The sequence below is a fragment of the Pocillopora verrucosa genome, chromosome 10 (genome assembly GCF_036669915.1).
Source record: "Pocillopora verrucosa isolate sample1 chromosome 10, ASM3666991v2, whole genome shotgun sequence".
NCBI lineage: Eukaryota > Metazoa > Cnidaria > Anthozoa > Scleractinia > Pocilloporidae > Pocillopora > Pocillopora verrucosa.
In genome coordinates this window covers 356,511-382,047 of record NC_089321.1, presented here as the reverse complement: position 1 = coordinate 382,047, position 25,537 = coordinate 356,511, and the positions used below count along the sequence as shown (strand labels likewise).

The following is a 25,537-nucleotide window of genomic DNA, read 5'->3' as shown; positions in this document are numbered from 1 at the left end:
TTTGTTTTATTTTCTGGGCTGACAGCTATTATCATTCCAAAATTGCAATCATTCTTGAAATTTTGCCATCATTTGTTTTTTCTTTTGCTTTCATCGACGCTTGAGGAGTTACTTATTGTGAAGATTCACTGAAAAAAGCTCCCAATTTCTTCTGATTACTAAGTTCCAAGCTGCCATTATGTCTGCGATCATAACAGCAGTTTTCAAAGCGACTATTGGATGGCTTGTGGATAAAGGCAGAGATGAGGCATCAAAAAAGCTTAAAGATGGCGACGTAACAGATCAACAGTTTCGCGGCATCATCATGCGAGAAATCGATGACATGAAGTCCAAGCTGGATGGATTATCAAGGAAAGATTTATTAGCGAGTATTGGATTCTTTAGAGAAGGAATCGAGTTGCTGTATGAAGTCTTTGAAGAGAAAAGGTCGAGGAGTGAGTATGGCGCGGATACAGCACAAGCGGCTTGTGTGGAAGCTGTGTCGCTCGCTGAAGGAATGAAACACTTGGAGCTTACTGAATCTGCCACAAGACAGCTTACCAATGCAAAGAAGAGATTCGAACGTGCTCGTGAAATGGCAACAATTGCTTTTTCAAATGAAGCGCTATCAACAAGTGACCGCATCGTAGCAATGTAGTACCGAGTCATGGCAACAGTATTAGAAACAATAGACTATCCCGCAGATGCTGTAGCACCATGTAAAGTGTGCGTTGAAGAGCTAAACGGTCTGCCCGTGGTTCAGCGAAGTTTACAAGAACAGCTCAGGACAGGTTTCAGGGCAGTGAAGAGTTTATTTAACAAAGAAGAACGACGCAAAGTTATTTCCGGGGTCTGTCTTGTCAATCGTGTCGCCTTCAATGTCATACGAACAGTACCCGTTAAAGAACTATTCCCAGAATGGCTCATGATTGATAGAGGAGAGGAGAAAGTTGATCTGCTGCGAGATGTGAGAGTAAGAGAGATACTTTGTAAACAGGGTATGGAGAACTGTTTTATATCACCGCGGATACTTGGTCTTGATGATGGCGAAGAGGAGCACGGGTTAAGGATGCTGTGTGATATCGCTACCAACTCAAGCAGGCAATATATTTTAGCATACGTTGACTTCACAATCAAGGTGTTTGACAACAGTGGCAAGTTTGTGCAAGGTTTCAGACTTCCTCCTCTTATTGATGACAGCGGTAAACAGCTATCGATTAAAACCAGCGTGGTTCGGCTAGCCACAGACATGAATGACAACATTTATGTCTTGGTCAGCGAAGAGAGTCGTATGGGCTCATACTGGATTCTCAAGTTTAACAAAACCGCTGACCAGCATCACAAGTTTCGCGTCGAGGGATTTAGCTTCGACTTTGACCTGTGTGAACTGTCAGTCAGTGATAGTGGAAAAGTGGTGGTGATGAAGGGTGACTCGAGCAAGAAACATTGGATTGTGGATGTTTATGAGACTAACGGTCAGTTAGTTTGCAGTTTTGGACAACAAATCTTGAGTTGCCCGTGCGACATCACTACTGTAAGTGATAACAGAGTTATGGTGGTGCAAGATTCAAGTTGGAGGTCGGGAGTTGTTCACATATTCAGCGAACAAGGTGATCATCTTAACAAGTTTTGTTTGCAAAGGTCTGTATTCTCTCCAAAAATTGTATTTCACAGGGAAAGTCAACAGGTCGTCGTGGTCCATGGTAATAATGTTCCAGGAGAATTGCACATAGAAATATACACCAAAGATGGTAAATTTGTGCGAAGTATTTCTATTCGTATGGGAAAGTCATTCTCTTCTCTTCAAGGGATTGCAGTGACCACTGAGGGATGCATTGCGGTAGTAACCAAGCTTTCAAACAAAGTAATCGTCATTTAAAAAACGCACTGATTTTCCCTTCTTACTTTCACGTTTAGTTTACCAACTAATTATTATGAACGATAAATTGGTGCTTTGCATCAATAATCATGTAATTAACATAATAGGTACAATGCCTTTATTTTTCACATGGCATGATGAAACTTGAGACTTGAGTTTCATGCCCAAAATAAAAGCTTTTATGGCCTCAATTTATTAACAAATGCGATGCAGTTGAATTTTCTTGGAAAATAAGTATTGTATCATTGATCATATAGGGACTTTATTGATGGCTCCAAGCTTACGCTAGAGATATGATGCTTATTTAGAAACCAGCCTTGTGGTCCTCACTTCTTTAGATGTATTGATAAAATTGCACATTGTAACTGCCATATATCTCCTTTTACTGGGAGGAAATATTTTTGTTTATGTCATGGCAAGGTGACACGATCTAACACAGCAATAAGCTGAGATATTTGTTTATTCTCATTACCTGTTTACTGGATAATGTATGGATATTGTAAGGAGAAGTTGAATGTGATTCTCTTGTGTGAGTGAAAGGGGTTGATATCCAGTCTCCCTTAAATACATGTGCGTCATTTTACATTTTAATCATGGTGTTCCTGCCTTTCGATGATTTTAACATTAGCCGTTGTCCGTCTGTTAAGCATAATACGTGGACAGTTACTGCTGTGATAGGCATAATGTTTGCTTAAGTAGTTTTGAACACTTGTGCTTTTCTTGTCGAATGTTCCAATAATCAAATTTAGTATTTTATTTAGCTGTTGTTTCCTGCGTGACAATTTTTAAACAAGACCATTTTTTGCTGTGAACTTTGTCGCGTGACAAAATCAAATGGTGAAAAATTAGTATGATGATCCTTGGAGATCAAATCAAACTTGTTAGTAAATGCTAATTAATTCATAGCTAGCGGAGCACGCGGGTGAGATGATGTGAATCCTTTGCTCTGCTTGGCTACTCAAGCAGGCAAAATGGAACTCTTGCCCGCTAATGAAAAGTGTAAATTTTTTTGTATTTAGTGGAAACTGAAATATAATCAGTAAATCTTATCACTCGCTCAATTTGTTCTTGTTTTCCCTTATGTTCTTCTTTTTTGTATGATTTCGTTGAACTTCGAATACGACTCTTGCCCCACAGCTTCCAACTTCCCGTACCACGTTCTCCCACCTCTAGTTCTTTTGCAGCCCTTTGTTTCCCAACTCCTGCCCCTCTTTGTATTACTCCCGTCTTCGGTTTGATTAAAAGGACTATTAATCGAACTAATTGCATATCCATTATGTTAAATTTTCGCCCTTCGCCGGAAGCAGCTGTAGTCGTGAGCTGTATGAAAGCTGGCTCCAACGAATGATTCAAGTCACTACTCATCCATTGTAAAACCGTTTGCATTTTTGAGCGTTCAGTTTAAGCGCTGATAGACTGTTATTGCACATTATTGTTCGGCTGGTCTCGAAGTCACATTTTAAAACTACTCGGATTTCTTCAAGAAATTGAAATCTTTTTAAAACCTCTGCAGAAAGGTTGAAAAGTTGTTCATACATTCTATGGTACATTTATTCACTAGCGGTATGATTCAGCTATGTGATTGTGTGATTTTAACAGAAGCATTTGCAGAAACGAGGACTGATTTTTCATTGCCACATACAAAAATACTGAGGCTGTTCAATATGACCTTGGACGACGTTGGACCTAACTCACTTTGCTCGCTGAATAATTCCGATTGCTGACACTGTTTACATGTTTCATGTTCTCTCGTTCATGACGTATGACGCAACCGACTTCGAGAGGTATCTAATTACACCGGCTGATTCGTTTCCTCACGAATGAAATCATCTTTAATGCTTTGGTGGACCTTAAATGGAATTAAGTGGAAAAAAAATCCTTTGCTGGGTACAGGTTTTTCACTGGTTGATGAGCAGTAGGAAACAACAAACGAGTGCCTTTTCAATTTCTCTCAATTTTCCCTCTTAAGCTTCTGCCTTCTGTTCTCCGAGCTAGTTCCTCTTTGTTACCCTCCACGTTTGTGGTGCAAGGCACTCTTACCCAATAAGTATTGCGCTGGAACTCGTGTTGTCCGTGAAGGACTCCCATCGAACGAACGAGGGTTGCAAGTGTTGAAGAAACATGGAATTGTTAGCAACCACCGAGCAAGACAAGTAAACGAGGATGATTTTCGTCGTTTCGATGTAATGTTGGCCTTTGATGAGGGCAATGTACGAGGTCTTAATGAAACTTTTAAGCCAAGTGACGGCACTGCGCGATTACACGTTTTCATAAAATAGAACAACAGTTAACTCGGCGATATGCGAGACAGCAGCGTGCTGTCCACTTACACAGGCGTGACGTGTTAACTTTCCATTAGTGCTCAAATCGAGCTGGTGATAACCAATTACGTTCGAGAATTTTGTTGTAGTTTTGATTATGGATGAAATAACTGGTAATTACTCGCAAGAAAAGTAAACCAACACTTTACATTAACTTTACTAGTTTCTTAATTCCTTTAAGTGAAAAAAATGTTGCAATCAAAATCTATTTGAAAGCATTTTGACGACGTTTAGAACATACTTCGCGCGACCATCTCATTAAAGGTAAAAGGTTTCTACATATGTTATGGTAATCTAAATCTAATAATATAATTTTTTTTTCTTTTTTACCGTTTTTACATAATATAAAGCATAACTGACGCGTAACATATGCAGAGAAGATGACGGACTTTTTTCATGTAACTCGCAAGGAATAATTGTAATTTAGGTATTACTAGACGACTTTGAAATCGCAACCTATAAGCCCTGGCTCAAAATGTTTTCGACCAAAATGATTGTTATGTAAAAAAGTTATTAGCTGTCTGTCATACAAAAACGCGGTATATCAAAAAGAATCAATATTGGCTAAAAAATGCAATGAACGTGTCAGTTGCCCGAAGCTGCTTTCTTATTGAGTGGTGACCCTCCATGCCTCGTAAGTAGAGGCTATAGATTGAAACATCCCTTCGTGAGCTAAGGCTCAATTGCGAAAATGGAGCTCTTTTTTTCTGACGCCAGAGGGCAGAATAATTCGTTTGGGAACGATAAATCCTTTTCAAATAGCTGACTCATTTCCTCATTCTTGTGAGATCTTCTGTGGTAGGGTGACGCCAGTAATTTGGATTGACGATAGTCTAAATCGCGAACGACGCTTCAGTGACTCATGCCAGAGTTTCTTATCGTTTTATTTCATGTCATAACGATTTTTTCTGCTTTCTCAACCCTTTCTTTCTTGGCTCTATTGCATTGCTATATTCGACAAAACCGATTTGACCCCTCTCCTCCCCCCAAAAGAAATGAATCAACGAAGCTATCTCTCGAGCCGGAGTTCTTGAGTCTTTTTTATCTTTTTATTTTTTGCTTCACTATTTCCCTCCCTTCACACCTTAAGTACTTTCTTGGAAACCTCGAGGAAATTCGTTGACATGCTTAGTTCGCTGCTTTGTGCGAGAGGGTAATTTGATATGATCAACTGAGTTGATATCGTAAATTGGCCACCGTAAAAAGTTTCAAAGCTGAAGTTTCGAGCGTTAGCCCTTCGGCAGAACGAAGCTTTGTACTAGAGATGGAGGGAAAGTTTAACTGAGGTGACTGATAGGCTATGAAATTTTATGACCCTGTGCATCTTTCTGTTATGAGAAATAAAAGTTTAAAGTTAGGACAAACTTATCCAATATTCTTAAAAATTACAGTAATTTACGTAATGAATTTTCATTAAGAGGGTTATCTCATGGATCAAGTTTGTAACTACTGAAGTGTACAGCTGTTTATTTTCCTTGTGATATTCATAGCCTCAGTCTTTTGGACTGTTACCATTCTTGGATATGTTCAGGATTTAGAACTGGTTTTGCCCTGGCCTTTCCACTGCTTTGCTCTGGTTATTTATCGTGTGGAGAAATTTGAATTTATTGGTGTTGTGATATTTATTTTATGGTTTCCTGAGTAAATGTTTATACTTGTGTTCTGAGACTTCTTTAACCAAGAGGAGTGACATGACACAGTTGTCGAGCTATGTAGAAGGAAGGGACTATCAACATCTGACCGCATCTTAGAAATGCTAAACCGAGTGATGGTTACAGTACTAAACACGTTAGACAGTCCCACGGATGCTTTAGTAGCAAGTAAAGTGTGTATTTAAGAGCTAAACGCGGTCTGCAGTGGCATGAAAGACCAGGAGAAAACCAGTTCTAAATCCTGAACCTATCCAAGAATGATAACGGTCCATGCAGAAGCTATGAATATCACAAATTTTGTCTACCAGCATATAGATGTTGCCGTTCATTTCTGTGGCTTAATTAAGCGTCACCCTGTCACCTTATCAATCGATAGATATTTACCATTGTCAAAAAGAAGAGCTGGAATCAATGCCCTTAAGGGATTCGTTTGATCAGTAAAGAAAAACAAAGAAATCATTTCTGGTGTCTGTCCCGTCGATCGTGTCGCCTAAAGTGTCACACAATCTATATACAGTGGGGATTTACTGCTCCGGAATGGCTTACAGTTGATACAGAAGAGGAGAAAGTTGACATGCTGCAGGACATGAGGATAGTTAAGGCGCTGCGTAAACAGGATATGGAGCATCGTAATGTATCATGGATACTTGATCAGGATGGTGTAGAGGAGCACTGGATATAAATGATCCGTGTTATATCGTTACCAGCTCACGCGGGCGAAATATTGTAGTAGACTGTGACTTGACAATCAAGGTGTTTGACAACAGAGGCAAGTTTGAGAAATGTTTCAGAATTCCAGCTCTTCTTGCTGACAATGAAAATATAAGAAATAGTCTTTAAAATCGCGGTTGTTTGGAGTACATTCTGTACATGTGTTAATCTGATATACGCTCTGATGGTATCAGACGCTGATATAATAGGGTTTATAGCTAAACTGGATGGCAACTCTAAAGTTTCATCTCGTCAACCGTGATTGTTAAGAAGTTCGAAAGGGGAAAGTTTCTAGCCTAATTACTGCAGGAATATTGGCTTTCAGGGGGCTCAGCTTTTCACATAAAGAGACAATTATTACTCAGTGAGCCTTACTGTTTTAGAAGGAAGTCAGTGATTGTTAAATTCATGCCTCTGAAGGCATACTGACACAAAAAAGAAACCTTGACGGTTGAAAATCAGCGAGTGGAATGCAGACCGGGCAATGTAATAAGTTGTTTAATTCAGGGTTTCCGACAAAAGAAGCACCTCTTCCTCTTCCTCTTCCTCCCCATATTTATCACCAGTGGCAGCAAAATCTAACAAGAATACGATACATAACAAACTCGTCTGTGACCTTAGTTTCTGTTATTTTAGTCTTTGTTTCCTCTAAGTAAAGATCGAAATCCATCTTTGGGTGATGCTTTGATCAATTCTGAGAAAATGAAAGCCAAGGAAGAAAAGAATAAGGTCACTTTGATAGTTATTTTGGATTTGTTGTGTTGTTTGTAAGTCTGTGTTCATCATGTGGGTCACGGTTCACTAAGGCATTGTCATCACGTGCGTATTCACAATTTTTCATTTTGAAATTGAGACAGTTCATCGTGCATGGCACGTGATGAAAGTTTGTTAAGTTGTTTTTAATTTCGGCGAGAAAAAGTGAACCAGGAGATAAGGAGCAAAAGATAGGGAAAGAACATCTGGTGTATATGTAGCTACGAGAATATTTATCTGTGAATGAATGTGATATTTACCTGAATGTTATATACCCAGCGATATCCATTTGGGAGGGGTGTCACTTTCTGTAATGTTGCGTACATTGCTACGTTCAGTGTTACTTAAATAAAACCCCCCCAAAATAAAAAAAACACACACACGAGAGAAAAAAAAAAGACGATAAAAAAAACACAAACAGAAAAAAAAACCCGGCCAAGTAAAACTTGGTCAATAAGTATTTTAACTTATGAGATGACCATAAGTGATGAAAATTCCCAAAATGTTGTTTCAACCTAAATAGAACGCGATAGACGGGCGCACATGGGACAACCACGAACAAGATTCAAGATTCCTTTAAGTTTTTCGATTCAGAACAAGAAACTCACGGTTTTTTCCCTATCATGCTATATATTAGTTGATGTTATGAAGACCAATAACTATTGTTGATTGGTTAAACTTACTGTAAAAAGAGACACGCTGCTGAAAAAAAGGAGTGATCTGGGTTGTGTTTTGCTCTGAATGGCTCGCCTTGCATTTTCACTTTCTAATCATCTGATTACACTGCACTACTTAATGATGCATAAAACACTCAAAAGAAGCTAACATCAGTGACGTGCATGAGAGACATATTATTCATAACAAAATACAGGTTATGTTCCGTAGCCTTCCTTTGTCAACTGTATAGTATAAAGCTGGGCGATAACGATATCTGGTTTGAAATCATGATTTAGCGTATGCATATGGGTTTGAGTCTATAAATATAAACTCAGTCTTTCACCCTCTGAGTTCACACGGCTCGTCTAACAACCCATGCTGTGAGAAGGGATTCCAAAGATTCTTGAAGTCAATTAGATTGTACGTGTGTGGGGCCGAAACCCGATAAGTAGCCAAATACTAATTTGGTTGAAGGAACCCGTTCCAGCTCCAGCTGTGGTATAACAGTTTTTTTTTTTACGGGTAACAAGGTAAAGAGAGAACTCAGTATAATTACAGCTGGGAACAAAGCTAACAACTAGGGAAGATTCATGAACAATAATCATCCTTTTTTGCCTCGGGCATCAAACAACATTTCCATTGTGAAGTCGAATGATGCCGTGACGTGATTGAACATTTCAATGATAACGAGTAACATTTTATTAAACAAAACAAAGGGAGCTTTAAATTGTACTTTTACTGATACCTGTCAGGGATTTCTAATGCTCACATTATCATTCGTTGGCGAAAGGAAGAACTTAAGAGCACAACAGCCTATTTGAGTGTCTGCAATGAGCAACATAACTTTTCAAAGACAAATATGTTTTTCCAACAAAGGATTATTCGAAGAGGCTATAAATCTTCACGCCATCATTCCTTGATTGCTTTCTCTTTGTTATGCTTTGTTTTGTTTTATTTTCTGGGCTGACAGCTATAATCATTCCAAAATTGCAATCATTCTTGAAATTTTGCCATCATTTGTTTTTTCCTTTGCTTTCATCGACGCTTGAGGGGTTACTTATTGTGACGATTCGCTGAAAAAAGCTCCCAATTTCTTCTGATTACAAAGTTCCAAGCTGCCATTATGTCTGCGATCATAACAGCAGTTTTCAAAGCGACTATTGGATGGCTTGTGGATAAAGGCAGAGATGAGGCAGCAAAAAAGCTTAAAGATGGCGACGTAACAGATCAACAGTTTCGCGGCATCATCATGCGAGAAATCGATGACATGAAGTCCAAGCTGGATGGATTATCAAGGAAAGATTTATTAGCGAGTATTGGATTCTTTAGAGAAGGAATCGAGTTGCTGTATGAAGTCTTTGAAGAGAAAAGGTCGAGGAGTGAGTATGGCGCGGATACAGCACAAGCGGCCTGTGCGGAAGCTGTGTCGCTCGCTGAAGGAATGAAACACTTGGAGCTTACTGAATCTACCACAAGAAAGCTCTCTAATGCAAAGAAGAGATTCAAACGTGCTCGTGAAAGAGCAACAGATGCCTTTTCTAATGAAGCGCTATCACCAAATGACCGCATCTTAGCAATGCAGTACCGAGTGATGGCAACAGTATTAGAAACAATAGACCATCCCGCAGATGCTGTACCACCATGTAAAGTGTGCATTGAAGAGCTAAACGGTCTGCCCGTGGTTCAGCGAAGTTTTCAAGAACAGCTCAGGACAGGTATCATGGCAATGAAGAGTTTATTTAACAAAGAAGAACGACGCAAAATTATTTCCGGGGTCTGTCTTGTCAACCGCGTCGTCTACGATGTCACACAAACAGCGCACGTTAAAGAACCATTTACAAATGAACCATTTGCAAAAGAATTAATTCCACCATTGCACATGATTGACACAGGGAAGGAGAAAGTTGATCTGTTGCGAGATCGGAGAGTAACAAAAATACTTTGTAAACAGGGTATGGAGAACTGTAGTGTACCATGGATACTTGGTCATGATGGCGAAAAGGAGCACAGGTTAACTTACCCGCGTGATATCGCTACCAACTCAAGCGGGCAATATATTGTAGCAGACTGTGACTCGACAATCAAGGTGTATGACAGCAGTGGCAAGTTTGTGCAAGGTTTCAGACTTCCTCCTCTTATTGATGACAGCGGTAAAGAGCTATCGATTAAATCCTGGGGGGATCGGCTAGCCACAGACACGAATGACAACATTTATATCCTGGTCCAAGGAAGTAGTGGTGAGGACCCATACTGGATTTTTAAGTTTAACAAAACCGCTGATCATCATCACAAGTTTCGCGTCAGGAAAATAGGCACTATATTTGACGGGCGTGAACTGTCGGTCAGTGATAGTGGTACAGTGATGGTACAGAGTAACTCGGCCAAGACACATATTGTGGATGTTTATGAGACTGATGGTCAGTTTGTTTGCAGTTTTGGAGAACAAATCTTGATTACCCCCTTCGACATCACCACTGTAAGTGATGGCAGAGTTATGGTGGTACAAAGCTATCCGTCACGTGTTGACATATTTAGCGAACAAGGTAACCATCTAAACACGTTTGATCTGCAAATATCTATGGTGTATTCATGAATTGCATTTCACAGGGCAAGTCAACATGTCGTGGTGGTCGGTATGGAGGACTTTGATAGAGACATCTTGCACATAGAAATTTACACCAAATATGGTGAGTTTGTGCGAAGTACTTCTGTCAATATGGGACATTCCTGTTTTCTGAATGGGATGGCAGTGACCACTGAGGGCCGCATTGCAGTAGCAACTGGGCTTGGTAGTTTAAGACGCGAAGTAATCATTATTTAAAAATCACGCTAAGTTTACAGACTAAGTGTTTTGCATCAATAATCATGCAATTAACATAATAAGCACAATGCCTTTATTTTCCACACGGCATGATGTAACTTAAGACTAAAGTTTTATGCCCAAAATTAAAGCTTTTATAGCCTCAATTTATTAACTTTTGATGCGTTGGAATTTAATTGAACTAAAGCGATGCAGTTTTGAAATTTTCTTGGAAAATAAGTATTACATAATTGATCATGTAGGAACTTTATTGATGGCTCCAGGCTTAGCTAGAGATATGATGTCTATTTGGAAACCAGCTTGTGGTCCTCACCTCTTTAGATGTGTTAATAAAATTGCATATTGTAACTGCCATATATCTCTTTGTAATGCGAGGAAATATTATTTTATGTCATGGCAAGGTGACACGTCTGACACAGCGATAAGCTGAGATATTTATTTATGATTCTCATTACGTATTTACTGGATAATGTATGGGTATTTTGAGGAGAAGTTGAACTGATGTGATTCTCTTGTGTGTGTGAAAGGGGTTGATATCCAGTCTCTCTCACACGTATGTGCGTCATTTTATATTTTAATCATGGTGTTCCTATTACGTCTTTTCAGCGTAATGCGTGGACAGTTACTGCTGTGATAGGCCCAATGTTTGCTTAAGTAGTTTTGAGCACTTGTGCTTTTCTTGTCGAATGTTTCATTAATCAAATTTAGTATTTTATTTGGCTGTTGTTTCCTGCGGGACAGTTTTCAAACAAGACCAATTTCTGCGGTGAACTTTGGCGCGTGATAAATTTAGATGGTAAAAAATGTGTATAATCATCCTCGGAGATCAAATGAAACTTGTCAGTAAATGCTAATTAATTCATAGCTAGCGGAGCACGCGGGTGAGATGATGTGAATCCTTTGCTCTGCTTGGCTACTCAAGCGGGCAAAATGGAACTCTTGCCCGCAAACGAAAATTGTAAATTTTTTGTATTTGGTGGAAACTGAAATATAATCAGTAAATCTTACCACTTGCTGAATTTGTTCTTGTTTTCCCTTATGTTCTTCTTTTTTGTATGATTTCGTTGAACTTCGAATACGACTCTTGCCCCACAGCTTCCAACTTCCCGTACCACGTTCTCCCACCTCTAGTTCTTTTGCAACCCTTTGTTTTCCAACTCCTGCCCCTCTTTGTATTACTCCCGTCTTCGGTTTGATTAAAAGGACTATTAATTGAACTAATTGCATATCCATCATGTTAAATTTTCGCTCTTCGCCGGAAGCAGCTGTTGTCGTGAGCTGTATGAAAACTGGCTCCAACGAATGATTCAAGTCACTACTCATACATTGTTAAACCGTTTGCATTTTTGAGCGTTCAGTTTAAGCGCTGATAGACTGTTATTGCACATTATTGTTCGGCTGGTCTCCAAGTCACATTTTAAAACTACTCGGATTTCTTCGAGAAATTGAGATCTTTTTAAAACCGGCCTCTGCAGAAAGTTTTAAAAGTTGTTCATACATTCTATGATACATTTATTCACTAGCGGTATGATTCAGCTATGTGATTATGTAATTGTAACATAAATATTTGCAGAAACGAGGACTGATTTTTCATTGCCATATACAAAAATACTGAGGCTGATCAATATGGCCTTAGACGACGTTGGACCTAATTCGCTCTGCTCGCCGAATAATTCCGACTGCTGACACTGTTTACATGTTTTATGTTCTCTCATTCATGACGTATGACGTAACCGACTTCGAGAGGTATCTAATTACACAGGCTGATTTCAATTTTATGTTTCCTCTCGAATGAAATTATCTTTAATGCTTCGGTAGACCTTAAATGGAATTAAGTGGAAATAATCCTTCGCTGGGTACAGGTTTTTCACTGGTTGATGAGCAGTAAGAAACAACAAACGAGTGCCTTTTCAATTTCTGCTCCCGCTTCCCGCCCACGTGTAGATCCCTTCTCCCGCCGTCTTAAGCTTCTGCCTTCTGTTCTCCGAGCTCGTTCCTCTTTGTTCCCCTCCACGTTTGTGATGCAAGGCACTCTTACCCAATAAGTATCCTTCATTTGAAAAGAAACATAAACTTTTCGTCAGTTACATCACAGGATTCGAACGATTTGAATAAAATTCGGTGTTTATAGCTGTCGTTATTCGAGAACTTGAAAGAAAGAGCGTCCAGATGTTTTCAAGTTGGTTGATTCCCAGGGCGCGTGCGCGATGAATAATTTGAATAATTTAATCTTCTTACAAGCTGCAAATTAGGATAGAGGCACTTTACCATTTATTCGCCTTGTTGGAATCTAAGATAGCGGATTCTAAATATCGACAAATCGTGTTCGTTTGTCGAGGGAGCACTTGTCGTTCTCCTACAGCTAAAGCGATTTTAAGGCACCTTACACAGGAACGTAAAGATAGGAACGAATGTAAGATTGAAAGCGCTGGAACTCATGTTTTCCGTGAAGGACTCCAATCGAACGAACGAGGGTTGCAAGTGTTGAAGAAACACGGAATTGCCAGCAACCACGGAGCAAGAAAAGTAAAGGAAGATGATTTTCGTCATTGCGATGTAATATTGGCCTTTGATGAGAGCAATGTACGACATCTGAATGAAACTTTTAAGCCAAATGATGGCACTAAGCGAGCGGAAGTAAAACTGTTTGGAACATATAAGCTCCACAGTGACATGCAGTTTTTCATGGTCTATTCTAAATTATATAATAAGCTCAGCTATGCACGGATTTTAATTGGTTCTCACTTATGACCTATTGGAGGACAGACGTATTGATAACGTCATCATTAAAACCTTTTTAAATTCTTTATTATATAAAACAAATAGATTCCAAGTTGCCGTGCTTCTGTTCAGTAATAGATCACAGAGGACGTCAAAACGTGGTAAGAACAAAGTGGCACACGAGGCGCAGCCATGTTTGAAATATTTTTGTCGAGAATAAACAAGGTCAGCCTCTTCCGTGTAACGTCACAAGTTTATGTTAACAACATGCACAAGATTAATTCTCTTTACACTATTTTACTTTTGTTTTTCAATTTCTTTCCTTTTTTCATTCGAAGGTTTGGCAGGTAAACCATTTTGGAGACTTGAGTGTTAAGCTTATCCATTTTTGTTTCTCGATGGACACATTTCGGAATCTCTGTGTCGAAATTTCTCCCCTGCACACATCATAGTTCAACGAACGATTTTTCACAATCGTTTTTACTTATTAAAATAATTGTGTTATATTATGTGTTTCACCAGAACTGTTCACGATGAAATGCAGCGTTTTTAATTCGTTATCAATTCCTTTGTAGTTATATCAATTAGCTTTTTCTGTGGAAATTGTTTTTCCATTTAGTACATAAATACGTAGAAAACTTGCAACAGATAGAATATGGTAAAAAGTTGTGTCAATCATGGAAATTGGATTTACAAGCATTAAGAAGTATTTACTGTTATATACATCTGTTCAATATCATGAAGAAAATTCGGTGTTTGGAAATTATGCATAAGAAAATAATTATTTATAAGGTATCATCATCTCAACAATACCTTTCTTTCCTTATTGCAGTTATCTAAAGCTTTGGCTATAAACATTTCTGCTCCAGATCTGCAAACAGAACTTCGATAGAGTGATGATTTTTTTTAAACATTATATTCACGTTTGCTCTAACCCCACACGGGTTAAATGTCTCATGAAAATTACGTCTATTCTCACTTTTCGCTCTTTGTATATGTAAAATACGAATATGTACATTTATATTACAAGAACGCTTGCAGTTCGAAATGAATCAATTAAACGCTCAAGCATATCTATCCGAGCTTAAATTGAGTCTGTTCAGATGAATCAACAGTTCATGAAGAACTCGCTTCTGTGGGCATGTCTCAATCGTGCAATGCGCATGTCGGCTCTGGATGCACTCTTCACTCTCCCCCCGATACACACTGGCTGTGGATTAATACTAGGGAGAGAGGGTATGGTAGTTGTTATCACAGTAAGCGGCCCTCTATCCTGCACTAGTCAGATGTTCGATTTCATCCGAGCTCTCAGCATCTGCCGGGTTCGCTCAGAGGATGTGGCCGAGCTGGAAGACATCTGATGAAAAAAAAAGAATAAGTTGAAAATCAAGCGTAACAATTTCATGATATGTTAGGCTACGTATGTTAGGCTATGCAAGGTCTGCGTATGCAAGGTCTTCATATAAATACATACACACAACCCACAATTCCTCCAGTCGCTCTGATGAAGGGCTAATTCTCGAAATGTTATCTTCGAAACTCTTCACGGTAGCTAATTTACATTATCAATTCAATTGATAATACTAAATTACCCTATGCAAGGTTTGACTTGTCTCCAGTCTTCCTCGTGACGCTGGTGGCCATCACAGAAACCCGTGGGCGGATGTGTGATGATAAAGTCGAGTGGAAAAGAGGAAAATGGCTTCTACCCTCCTTGCTCCAGCGGGGTTTATCATTACCTATTAATTTTCTGTTCTTTTTGATAAACAAAGCTTATCAATTTAGGAATCTCATTCATGGTTCTAGGCTAATCATCACTGACCCTCAACCTCATAATTGTAAGCATATTTCTTTTTAAGATGCGATTATTAATTCACGATTTTAGCTGCTAATCATTTTCTTATACCGAGGTAAAACCAGCATGTGGCGGATATATTTGTCAATTCTCTTTATATATTTTTGTCGGATGACGTGAGGTTATTATAAGGAGAAGCTGAATGTGATTCCTTTCTGTTAGTGAAAGGGTTAATAGACAATTTTCTTTGGGTGTATTTGTATGATTTGATATTTTAATAAGTGTGTTCCTAGACCCTGTATAATTGCAGCCGTGGCATTCACCGTACTGATTCGATTTAGCGCTCGGGGCGATTATTTACTTTTGGCACCTCAAAGGAGGGCGCTTATTCGAGACAAGGCGGTAATTAGAGACAGGGCGCTAATTAAGAAAAGGGCGCTTACCTGTATTTCTTTTTTAGAAAAAGCAGAATATGCAAAACAAAGCTTTGATGATTTTATTTGAAGAGAATCAAGAAGACTGGAAAAAGGAGTTGTAGTCTCTTGATCCTTCCTGATTACAACGACCAGCCTAGCAATCGTCACACGGGAAACATGTCTTATTGACAAAACGATGGTCTCCTAGATTCTTTCATCCCACATAGATCGTACTTACCACGTTGAAGTTGCAGTTTGGTAAAAATGAGAGATGGACACGCGTGCAGGGCTGCACGCGTAGGCTGCTTACGAAAATTTTAGACACGGTCACTGCGTCATTTTACTCGCTTAAACGGCGTGCTATTTCACTCGCCAGCGTTTTATTTTATTCAGTGTCGAGCTCGACACACTTCTTTGTTCCATGTAATTCGCGCGTTTGTTTTTATCGTGCAATTCGAGCAATAGAAAATTTTAATTAGGTGTGCAAACCATGAACACCGGCTCCGCTCCGAAGCCGGCGTGTCATTTTTCTCGCTGCCGTTCGTTCACCTTATTCTCTGTTTGCCCGTGGAGGGTCACATTTATGACGAGGTCATTCGTTTGAAGGAACTGTGCACTCACGTGGACATAATATAGATGAAAGACTGAGACGAAAACCACTGTTTTTGCAATGAGGCTTTAAGTGATAAATCAAAGGAAGATGAACCCCTACGATTAATCTCAACGTCTATGTATTCTAACAGTGCTATCACTGAAGCAGAATAGGGGTAGCTTTTAGTGCAGGCGTTTTATGAGGGCGAGTTAACCTTAACAAGCTCGCGATCGTTTATTCAACCGGCCTTGTTTTGTTTGATGCAGGGAAGTAGCGATAGCCGTGAGCTAAATGAAAGCTGGCTCCAACGAATGATTCAAATCACTACACATCCATTGTTGAACCGTTTGCATTTTGGATTTCTCTGAGAAGTTGAAGTCTTTCCAAAACCCCTGCGGAAAGGTTTAAAAGTTTGTCAACTTGTTTGTTGTTATTCACTTGCAGTAGTATTTAGCTTTGCGATTGTGTGATTTTAACAGAAGCATCTGCAGATGCGAGGTCTGATTTTTCATTGCCACATACAAAAATGCTGAGGCTCATCAGTAAAGACGAACTCAAGGAATGAGAATTTTGTAAATTGAAAATTACGCCCATGATTGTTTTTGTAATCATTATTCAACGCATTTTTCCATCTTAAGCCTCAGCGCCAACCCACTGTGCGATATTTGTTCAGGAATTGTCGATTCCTTTATTTTCATTGATTAATAAAGTCGGTTTTTCTTATCAGTAAAGAGCTATTGTGTTTAGATGACAAACAAAATAATTCATGGTTGCTTCTAGATATGAAATTTCTCTTCTGGAGTTCAACTCGACATCTCACTCGTTCGATGCGCTCACTCGTGAACTATCGAGTTGAACACTCGAGGAGAAATTCTTCTTGAAATGTAGACTATGTTCTTAATTACAGTTCAAATTCATCATTGTAATGATATTCACACCTGTCTGTTTTGTTTTCAGCTTTTGTTGATTTCCTAGCTACGTGTGACCTCTCTCCGTTTGAATTATTTCTCTGTATCTTAAACTACTTGAAAAACTTAGCTTCACATTCTCCTGTTCCTTTTCTGGAAAAAATTTATCGCTGATCTTAGCATGGTCGCGTATTATTGTTTTGCTTTCCATGATGGAATTCTTACTAAACAATTTTCAGTTTAAAGGTTTACTTTCAATTATGATAGAGCTAAAAAGAAAATGAATTGATCCTCTTTGATTAGTCAAAGATTAGAACTGGCTCAAAACATCATGATATCAATTGTATTCACAGTCATATTGTATTCATAGCTATCTGTTACTTTTCCACCTGTCGTTTATTTGCCATGAATGATGTTTCCTTGAGTTGCATTTTTTCGCTGTGTCTTCAGTTGCCCGAGGAAAACAACTTAAGAAGTTGAAGAGTTTTTAGGGTTGCTTCATTTTGACTGTCTAACTTTGAACACATATCGACAAAATTGTCTTCATTTCTTTCGTCGAATATTTACCGGTTAGTATACAAACTTTTGAATCTAGTTGTTAATAGGCCTTCGATTCATTCGCGCCGGAAAAATCGAGAAAAAACTTTTAATATCGAAGGAGTCTTCATAAGCTGCAAAATATTTTCAATTTCCTATGATTTTTTCCCAGTCAGTATCAAGTACTAGATGATAACATCAGTTTTTAAAACTATTATTGGATGGCTTGTGGAGAAAGGCAGAGAAAAAGTAGCAGAAAAACTTAAAGATGGCGACGTAACAGATCAACAGCTTCGCAGCATCATCATACGTAAAATTGACGATGTGAATTCCAAGCTGGATGGAATATCAAAGAAAGAATTGAGAGCAAGTAACAGCTTCTTTAGAGAAGGAATCGAGTACCTGTATGAAGTATTTGAAGAGACTAGGTCGAGGAGTGAGCTTACTGAATCTGCCACAAGGCAGCTCGCCAATGCAAAAGACAGTTTCAAACTTGCTCGTCAAATGGCAACCATTGCTTTTTCAAATGAAGGGCTATCACCAAATGACCGCATCTTAGCAATGCAGTACCGAGTGATGGCAACAGTATTAGAAACAATAGACCATCCCGCAGATGCTGTAGCACCATGTAAAGTGTGTATCGAAGAGCTAAACGGTATGCCGGTGGTTCAGCAAAGTCTTCAAGAACAGCTCAAGACAGGTATCATGGCAATGAAGGGTTTATTTAGCAGAGAAGAACGACGGAAAGTTATTTCCCGTGTCTGTCTTATCAATCGTGTCGCTTACGATGTCACACAAATATCCGTTAAAGAACCATTGCCACAATGGCCCATGATTGATACAGGAAAAGAGAAAGTTGATCTGCTGCGAGACCGGAGAGTAACAAAAATACTTTGTAAACAGGATACGGAGAACTGTAGTGTATCATGGATACTTGGTCATTTTGGCGAAGAGGAGCACAGGTTAAATAATCCGCTTGGTATCGCTACCAACTCAAGCGGGCAATATATTGTAGCAGACTGTGAAAAGACAATCAAGGTGTTTGACAAGAGTGGCAAGTTTGTGCAACGTTTCAGAGTTCCTGCTCCTCTTTTAGATGACATGGGTAAGCACCTATCCTTTACATACCGGGTGGTTCATCTGGTCGCAGACATGAATGACAACATTTATGTGCCGGTCAAAGAAACGAGTTGTGAGGACTCATACTGGATTTTTAAGTTTAACAAAACTGCTGACGAGCACAACAGTTTTCGCGTCAGGACAATGGGCTGCGAATGCAAACTGTCAGTCAGCGATAGTGGTAAAGTGGTGGTACTGAAGAGAAACTCTGGAGAGAGTTATGGGATTGTGGATGTTTATGAGGCTAATGGTCAGTTTGTTTGCAGTTTTGGAAGACAAATCTTGAGTTACCCGTGCGACATCACTACTGTAAGTGATGGTAGAGTTATGGTGGTGGAAGGATGGCTTTCGACGCCAGGTGTTCACATATTCAGCGAACAGGGTGACCATCTAAACAGGTTTGATCTGCAAAGGTTTCTGAGATCTCCAAAAATTGCATTTCACAGGGAAAGTCAACAAGTCGTCGTGGCCGGTAATAAGGAATCAGACATCTTGTATGTAGGGATATACACTAGAGATGGTGAGTTTGTGCGAAGTACTCTTATCCATATGGGAGAGTCCTTTATTCTGAATGGGATTGCAGTGACCACCGAGGGACACATTGCAGTAGTAACCCGGATTCTAGGTTCAACAAAAAAAGTAATCATCATTTAAAAAACGCACTGATTTTCCATTCTTACTTTCACGTTTAGTTTACTAACTGTTTATTATTACATAATAATAATAATAATAATAAACACAAAGCCTTTATTTTTCACAGGGCATGATGTAGCTTGAGACAAAAGTTTTATGCCTAGATTATAATAAAGTTCGGATATAACGCGCACTGTTATTGGTTGAAAGAGCGTGCTCTATGAGAGTATAGAGCATAGAGCTGAGCTAAAGCTGTCACGCCATCTGCCAAACTGTACTATGTTCGAGCTTTTCCGGGACTTCTTTTTAGCTTTTTTCTGATAATTGAAAGTGAAATTTCGGAACTGAAGCGAGCCGACAAGTAGCAACAGAAGAATCAAACAAAGGTTTGTAAACATACCAGGCGCCGTAATTTACGTTATTAAAACGTGAGCAGATACGAAAATCCTCAAGGGAAAAACAAAATAGGCATTCGAGGTTTTAAAGATTGATTCACGCTCAGTTAGATTGCACGCTTGCGTACGGAAATAAAAATCAAACACAGCTTACACTCATATAGTATATAAAGTTCAGTGTTCGAAAACAAAACAGAAATGATGAAAAATATAACCAAACTGGCATAACTGTTAAAATTCATTCTAATCATGACGGTGTCTGAGCGAATATGATCATGCTGAAGTCCATCGCGGCTCGCTCATCATGGCGATCTCCGGTCATCACAGCAAGCCTCAGAAACTACATCGGCCGCCCTTCGAGTGAAAAAATAAGAGCTTGCTCTGATATCCTTTCCGATGCGTTGAGTGGAAAGTCACATCTGTCATTGCAGCCGAGTTTTGCGACGCTGTCATCCCGAGCGATCTTCATGTTCCGGTGAATTTGGCTGTCGTTCATTCAAAAAACACTCGCCCTGAACAGTTTGTTTTCTACCTTGTCATATGAAAAAACTCGCGTGTTTTTATGAGCCATAATTCGGCTGAAGTTCACTGAACATTTCACTTCAAGATTCTGTATTAGAGCCTTAAAAACTTCAAGCAAAAGTGTTAAATTCGACCTACCGAACTATTTTAGTTTGTAAACTATCGCAGAAGGTGAACTTTGATGGTTTTTTAACTTTGATGGTTTGACACTTTTGACAGCTTTAGTCTTGTACAGCCAATCAGATTATTTGAATCATTCTAACAGGGATTCTGATTGGCTTATTGTAGCGTGCTTTATGAGAGTATAGAGCATGCTGACGACACTGTTGTTCGCTTTGGAAATAAAGTTTGTTTTGAAAATTGAAAGTAATGCTCGGGGAATTTAATGGATTCTTTATTATAAAACAAATAGAGAAGCCTTGGCTGTGCTCTGTTCTGTTATAAAGCACTTAGGAAGCGGCTAGAGCACTCAAGAAGTGGGGAGAAACACTCGACTACGTCTCGTGTTTCTCCCTACACTTCTTTCGTGCTCTAGCCGCTTCCTGCGTGCTTTATAACAGAACAGAGCACAGCCAAGGCTTCTCTATTTGTTAAATGAAAGCCTTTATAGCCTCAATTTATTAACTTTTGAAGCGTTGAAATTTAATCGAACAAATGTGATGCAGTTTAGAAAATTTTCTTGGAAAATAAGTACTACATCATTGATCATGTAGGAACTTTATTGACGGCTCCAGGCTTAGCTAGAGATATGATGCTTATTTGGCAATCAACCTAATGGTCCTCACTTCTTTAGATGTATTAATAAAACTGCACATTGCAACTGCCGTATATTTCCTTGTAATGCGAGGAAATACTTTTTTATGTCATGGCAAGGTGACACATCCGACACAGCAATAAGCTGAGATATTTGTTTATTCTCATTACCTGTTTACTGGATAATGTATGGATATTGTAAGGAGAAGTTGAATGCGATTCTCTTGTGTGTGTGAAAGGGCTTGATATCCAGTCTCTCTCACATGTGTGTGCGTCATTTTATATTTTAATCATGGTGCTCCTATCTTTCGATAATTTCAAAACTAGCCTTTATCCGTCTTTTAAGCATAATGCGTGGACAGTTACTGCTGTGATAGGCCTAACGTTTGCTTAAGTAGTTTTGAATGCTTGTGCTTTTCATGTCGCATGTTTCATTAATCTAATGAAGTATTTAGCTGTCGTTTCTTGCGTGACAATTTTGAGGCAAGACCAATTTCTGCAGTGAACTTTGTCGCGTGACAAATCTAGATGATAAAAAATTAGTAGAAAGATCGATCCTTAGAGATCAATTAAACTTGTCAGTAAAGACTAATTATTTCATAGCTGGCTAATCAATGTTAGGGGAAAAATTCATGTGTTTTAGTTCGTGTAATGTTAGTTCAAGTTTTGTTTCAATTCAAATTTTATTTTTCAAGTTTCAATTTATTTCTTGTATTCTGTTTGTTCTTTGACTCGACCGGTCGAGCTATAAAGAACGATGAACAAATTGCTCCATTCAAATTGTTATTACCATTGTGTAAATTATAGCCAAAAATTGAATTGTTGACGTATCATAAAATGATATACTTAGGGTTTTTGGGCATATATATTCGCTAATTTTCCATATGTATTCGTACACTTTCATATTTAAAATATTCGGCTTCATTCGGGTTTTCCTTCTAGTAAGTTAAAAAAAATAATTAAATAAAAAAAATACTTAAAAAGCCACAGCAGTTTTTGAGTAGTAAACTAAGAAATTTTTGCTTTCTTCTTGCTTTCATTGTATACCTGTATATTGGTACTTTTGTTGTTCATTACTAGTGAAATATTAAGTAAATATAAGTGTTAATGGTCTTTTTGGAAAAATTGATTCTCACGGTAGTTAGCAGCTGAGTTTATACTCGTAATATTAATTTCCTTTCATACGATAATTTCCACACCAACCTTACATAGATAAGCAGAAATTTTTAATTACTTTTCCGCTTTTATTTCCTAAGCTGCTCTACTTTAATTAAGATAAGTATATTTTCTATACCAGAGCTGTGAATTCTCACCCAAGTTTCCTATTTTTGATGGCCTCGAATTTGTTGTATCCGTCCTTTAAATTTTGAAATTCTTTTCATCGTAGAAACAGCGGGAACATTTAAGTAGTTTTCGTATAACTTCAAGGAGACATTTTCTGCTTCTTTGTGTCCTTGTTCAAATATTGTAATTTGTGTTACAATAGCACCTCACACCAGTTAGTTTTTAAACAAGTACCTTGTACAGCTTTTACTACAATTAGTTTAGCTTTTACTGTGGCATGATTTATGTTAGAGTGCTCTTCGAATAAAGTCTGCTGTGGAACTAAAACGCTGTCTCATCCTTGACGTCCGTATAAGCTCGCTCGAAGTAGATCTCAGTGTACTAGGAAATCGTGAGGAGTTTCCGCTCTCGGAAGCCGAGTGATCTCTACCGAGTTATTTCCCCCGTTTTGTACGTTTTCCGCAAAGTCCAGTTTAGTGCGCGAAAACCTATCGTCACAAATTTCACGATTCATTCGCTCATTACAAAATGTCTCTCATTTTCCTGCAATTTGCTTGATTTCTTCAAACAAGTCCTGAAATCCGATTGGTTGTTGTGTTTTAGTAAAGCGGTCTCATTGCCTGGGATAAAGATGCGATTTGTGGATATATCACACTGGTCACGGAAAGTTGATCACATTGCAAGGATCACAAGTGATTTTTAAAGAAATGTTGTAAAGGATTTTATTCCCCGAAATATCGCATCGAAAACACAATAGTACAGTCAATACTACCGTTTCACTCAGTAAAGGTGGCGACATTTTTGCGCAATTACGCAGAATATTTAAAAACCAGATAATTTGGTTTTATCAGCAGAGTTGATAATGTAAATTGGCTGCTGAAAAGAGTCTCTAAGGCAAAAGTTTACAGCGTTAGTCCTTGGTAAGAGCGTCAGTTGATAGAACCAAATTATCTTGTAAATACCCCATCGACACAGCATCACCATTACCCCTTTTATTCATGTGTTATTTAATGCATGCAGTACTGGGCGGACTGTCTCTCATGTACTGGCTTCTAAGGAACATTCGAGTTACAACTTACGATCGCAACTCCGTTGTAACTCGCGATCCCAACAAAAATACCCTATGCCGGCGAGAGGACATGTGCACGAAAACAGATGGACACAAAACGTGATCAGCACCGAATCCGAGCGTGGAAACGACCCGCACTTATCCCGATCAAAGTCAAGTATGATCCGGCCATAGATCCCTCGAAGAAGACTTAATTTTGCTGGATAAGCTTGCACATAGTGTGCTTTTGCGCTCTCTTGGATGGCACGAAAGACTTTCCTTTCCTTGTATTGATTCTAGTGCTTTCAACATGCCGGGTTCGTTCAGAGGATGTGGCCGAGCTGGAAGAAATCTAATGAAAAAAAAGAATAAGTTGAAAATCAAGCGTAACAATTTTATGATATGTTAGGCTATGTATGTTAGGCTAAGCAAGGTCTGCATTTGCAAGATCTGCATATAAACATACACACGCACAACCCACAATTCCTCCATTCGCTCTGACGAAGGGCTAATTCGCGAAACGTTATCTTTGAAACTCTTCACGGTGGCTAATTTACATTATCAATTCAATTGATAATACTGAATTACCTTATGCAAGGTTTGACTGTCTCCAGTCTTCCTCGTGGCGCTGGCAGCCATCATAGCAACACGAGGGCAGAGGTGTGATGATAAAGTCGAGTGGAAAAAAAGATTTATCATTGCGGGTATTCAGCGGGGTTTCTCATTGCCTATTATTCGTTTTTAAATCTTACTTAGCAGATATTTAGCAGTCTTCACAAAAGGGAGTTTTGCATCTTGATGCAACAAAATATTGAAATAAAAGCTATTTCAGCGCGTTAGCATGGCTGTGTTGATAACGAAAAAAGTTTGTTGTGCACCGTGGTCATAAAATAGCTCTGAAACCCGTGACTGTGGGTTCGTTTGATTAACAGCTCGTATAAGCGGTAAACTAACTGAAGGTGTAGCTAACTGAATATTTTTACGATGCGAATGAATTCTTCGAAGTTTTAATCAGTGCTGTTAGTACTAACAAACAGAGAACCGTACAACAAATCGCTTTAACTGCTCCACGCTCTTTGATCTGAGGTAAGGTCAGTCGGCGCGAAGAGTCCCTAAGAATCTTGCACGTTCGGTTAGAATTTGCTAGGTTAGAACGATTTTGAAGAGTTGAATGGCTGATCTGGAAATCAAACACAATGTTTGGAGAGGATGAAAAAAATCGAGAACCGAGTCAAATTAAGGAAGATAGAGTTAAACAGGTTGAATGTAGAAGATAAACTTATGTACAAAGTAGAAATCAAGTGTATGCTATTCAGTTGTAGCAAGTCAAACGTATCGTGAAGAGGAGCTAAAAAAAACCGAAGTGACTTCCTATGGAGTAAGCGGGTATCCAGTAAAAAGAGATTGCGCTTTCTACAAGAAGTTTGAGAAAAACCAAACTTATTTTGGGCAGAAGTACCGGAGCCGAAGCACTGCAAATAAAAAGACGGATAATGATTCTTGACATAATACTATTTAGTGCTGGCTGTGACAAAAAAGCTACTTCTGAAACCGCTGTGGTATATGTGGCCTAGAATAAAGTTCTAACATCTCCTGGGTCGGCGGAAGTTTGAACTGTAGATCTGATGGTCACCCTGACCCTTAATGGCCATCGTTGTTTGAGTAAAGAAACTGGTTGCGCTTTACATAAGTATCTTTGTGACTTTAAAACTGAACTTGGAATCACTGTTGGAGAAAATACGCACCTACCCCTCCCCTAACCCAACGACAGTCAACTGATAACAAGTTAGGGTAAATGTTAGGGTAAAATAATCGAAAAACTTCATAAGTGCATCTGCGTTTGTGAGAACAGGAAACTGTATAGCATAGTCCTAATTTCTATTGAGTTCCACTTCGCACACCTTAAACGAAACTATAATTTTCAAAATTGTCACTTAGACCGATAAAGAAATTCAAATCAAAAATGCACTTCGTGCGTTTGATTTGAACTTTTTGATCGGCAGTCGTGAATTAACGATTAATTTATAGGAAGATGGGACGA

General features: G+C 38.8%; 3 protein-coding genes and 1 pseudogene across 3 annotated transcripts in view; 3 read left to right on the top strand and 1 right to left on the bottom strand.

Annotated features, from left to right (window-relative positions):
- Positions 1-1,858, top strand: LOC136283919 (uncharacterized; annotated as a pseudogene).
- A 7,042-nt stretch (positions 1,859-8,900) lies between these two features.
- Positions 8,901-11,753, top strand: LOC136283870 (uncharacterized). Its single transcript, XM_066173380.1, has one exon. The coding sequence runs from the start codon at positions 9,076-9,078 to the stop codon at positions 10,543-10,545; it is 1,470 nt and encodes a 489-aa protein (XP_066029477.1). The 5' UTR covers positions 8,901-9,075; the 3' UTR covers positions 10,546-11,753.
- A 3,013-nt stretch (positions 11,754-14,766) lies between these two features.
- Positions 14,767-25,537, bottom strand: part of LOC131769315 (tubulin monoglutamylase TTLL4) — a 44,075-nt gene continuing 33,304 nt past the window's right edge. The window contains exon 22 of the mRNA XM_066173664.1: positions 14,767-14,851. Coding sequence (XP_066029761.1) covers positions 14,777-14,851 — 75 coding nt within the window. The 3' untranslated portion in view covers positions 14,767-14,776. The remainder of the gene's footprint in view (positions 14,852-25,537) is intronic.
- LOC131769305 (RING finger protein nhl-1-like) lies at positions 17,679-19,515 on the top strand. Its single transcript, XM_059085033.2, has 2 exons — positions 17,679-17,774; positions 17,915-19,515. Exon 2 carries the CDS (start codon positions 17,932-17,934, stop codon positions 19,513-19,515), a length of 1,584 nt encoding a protein of 527 aa, XP_058941016.2. The 5' UTR covers positions 17,679-17,774; positions 17,915-17,931.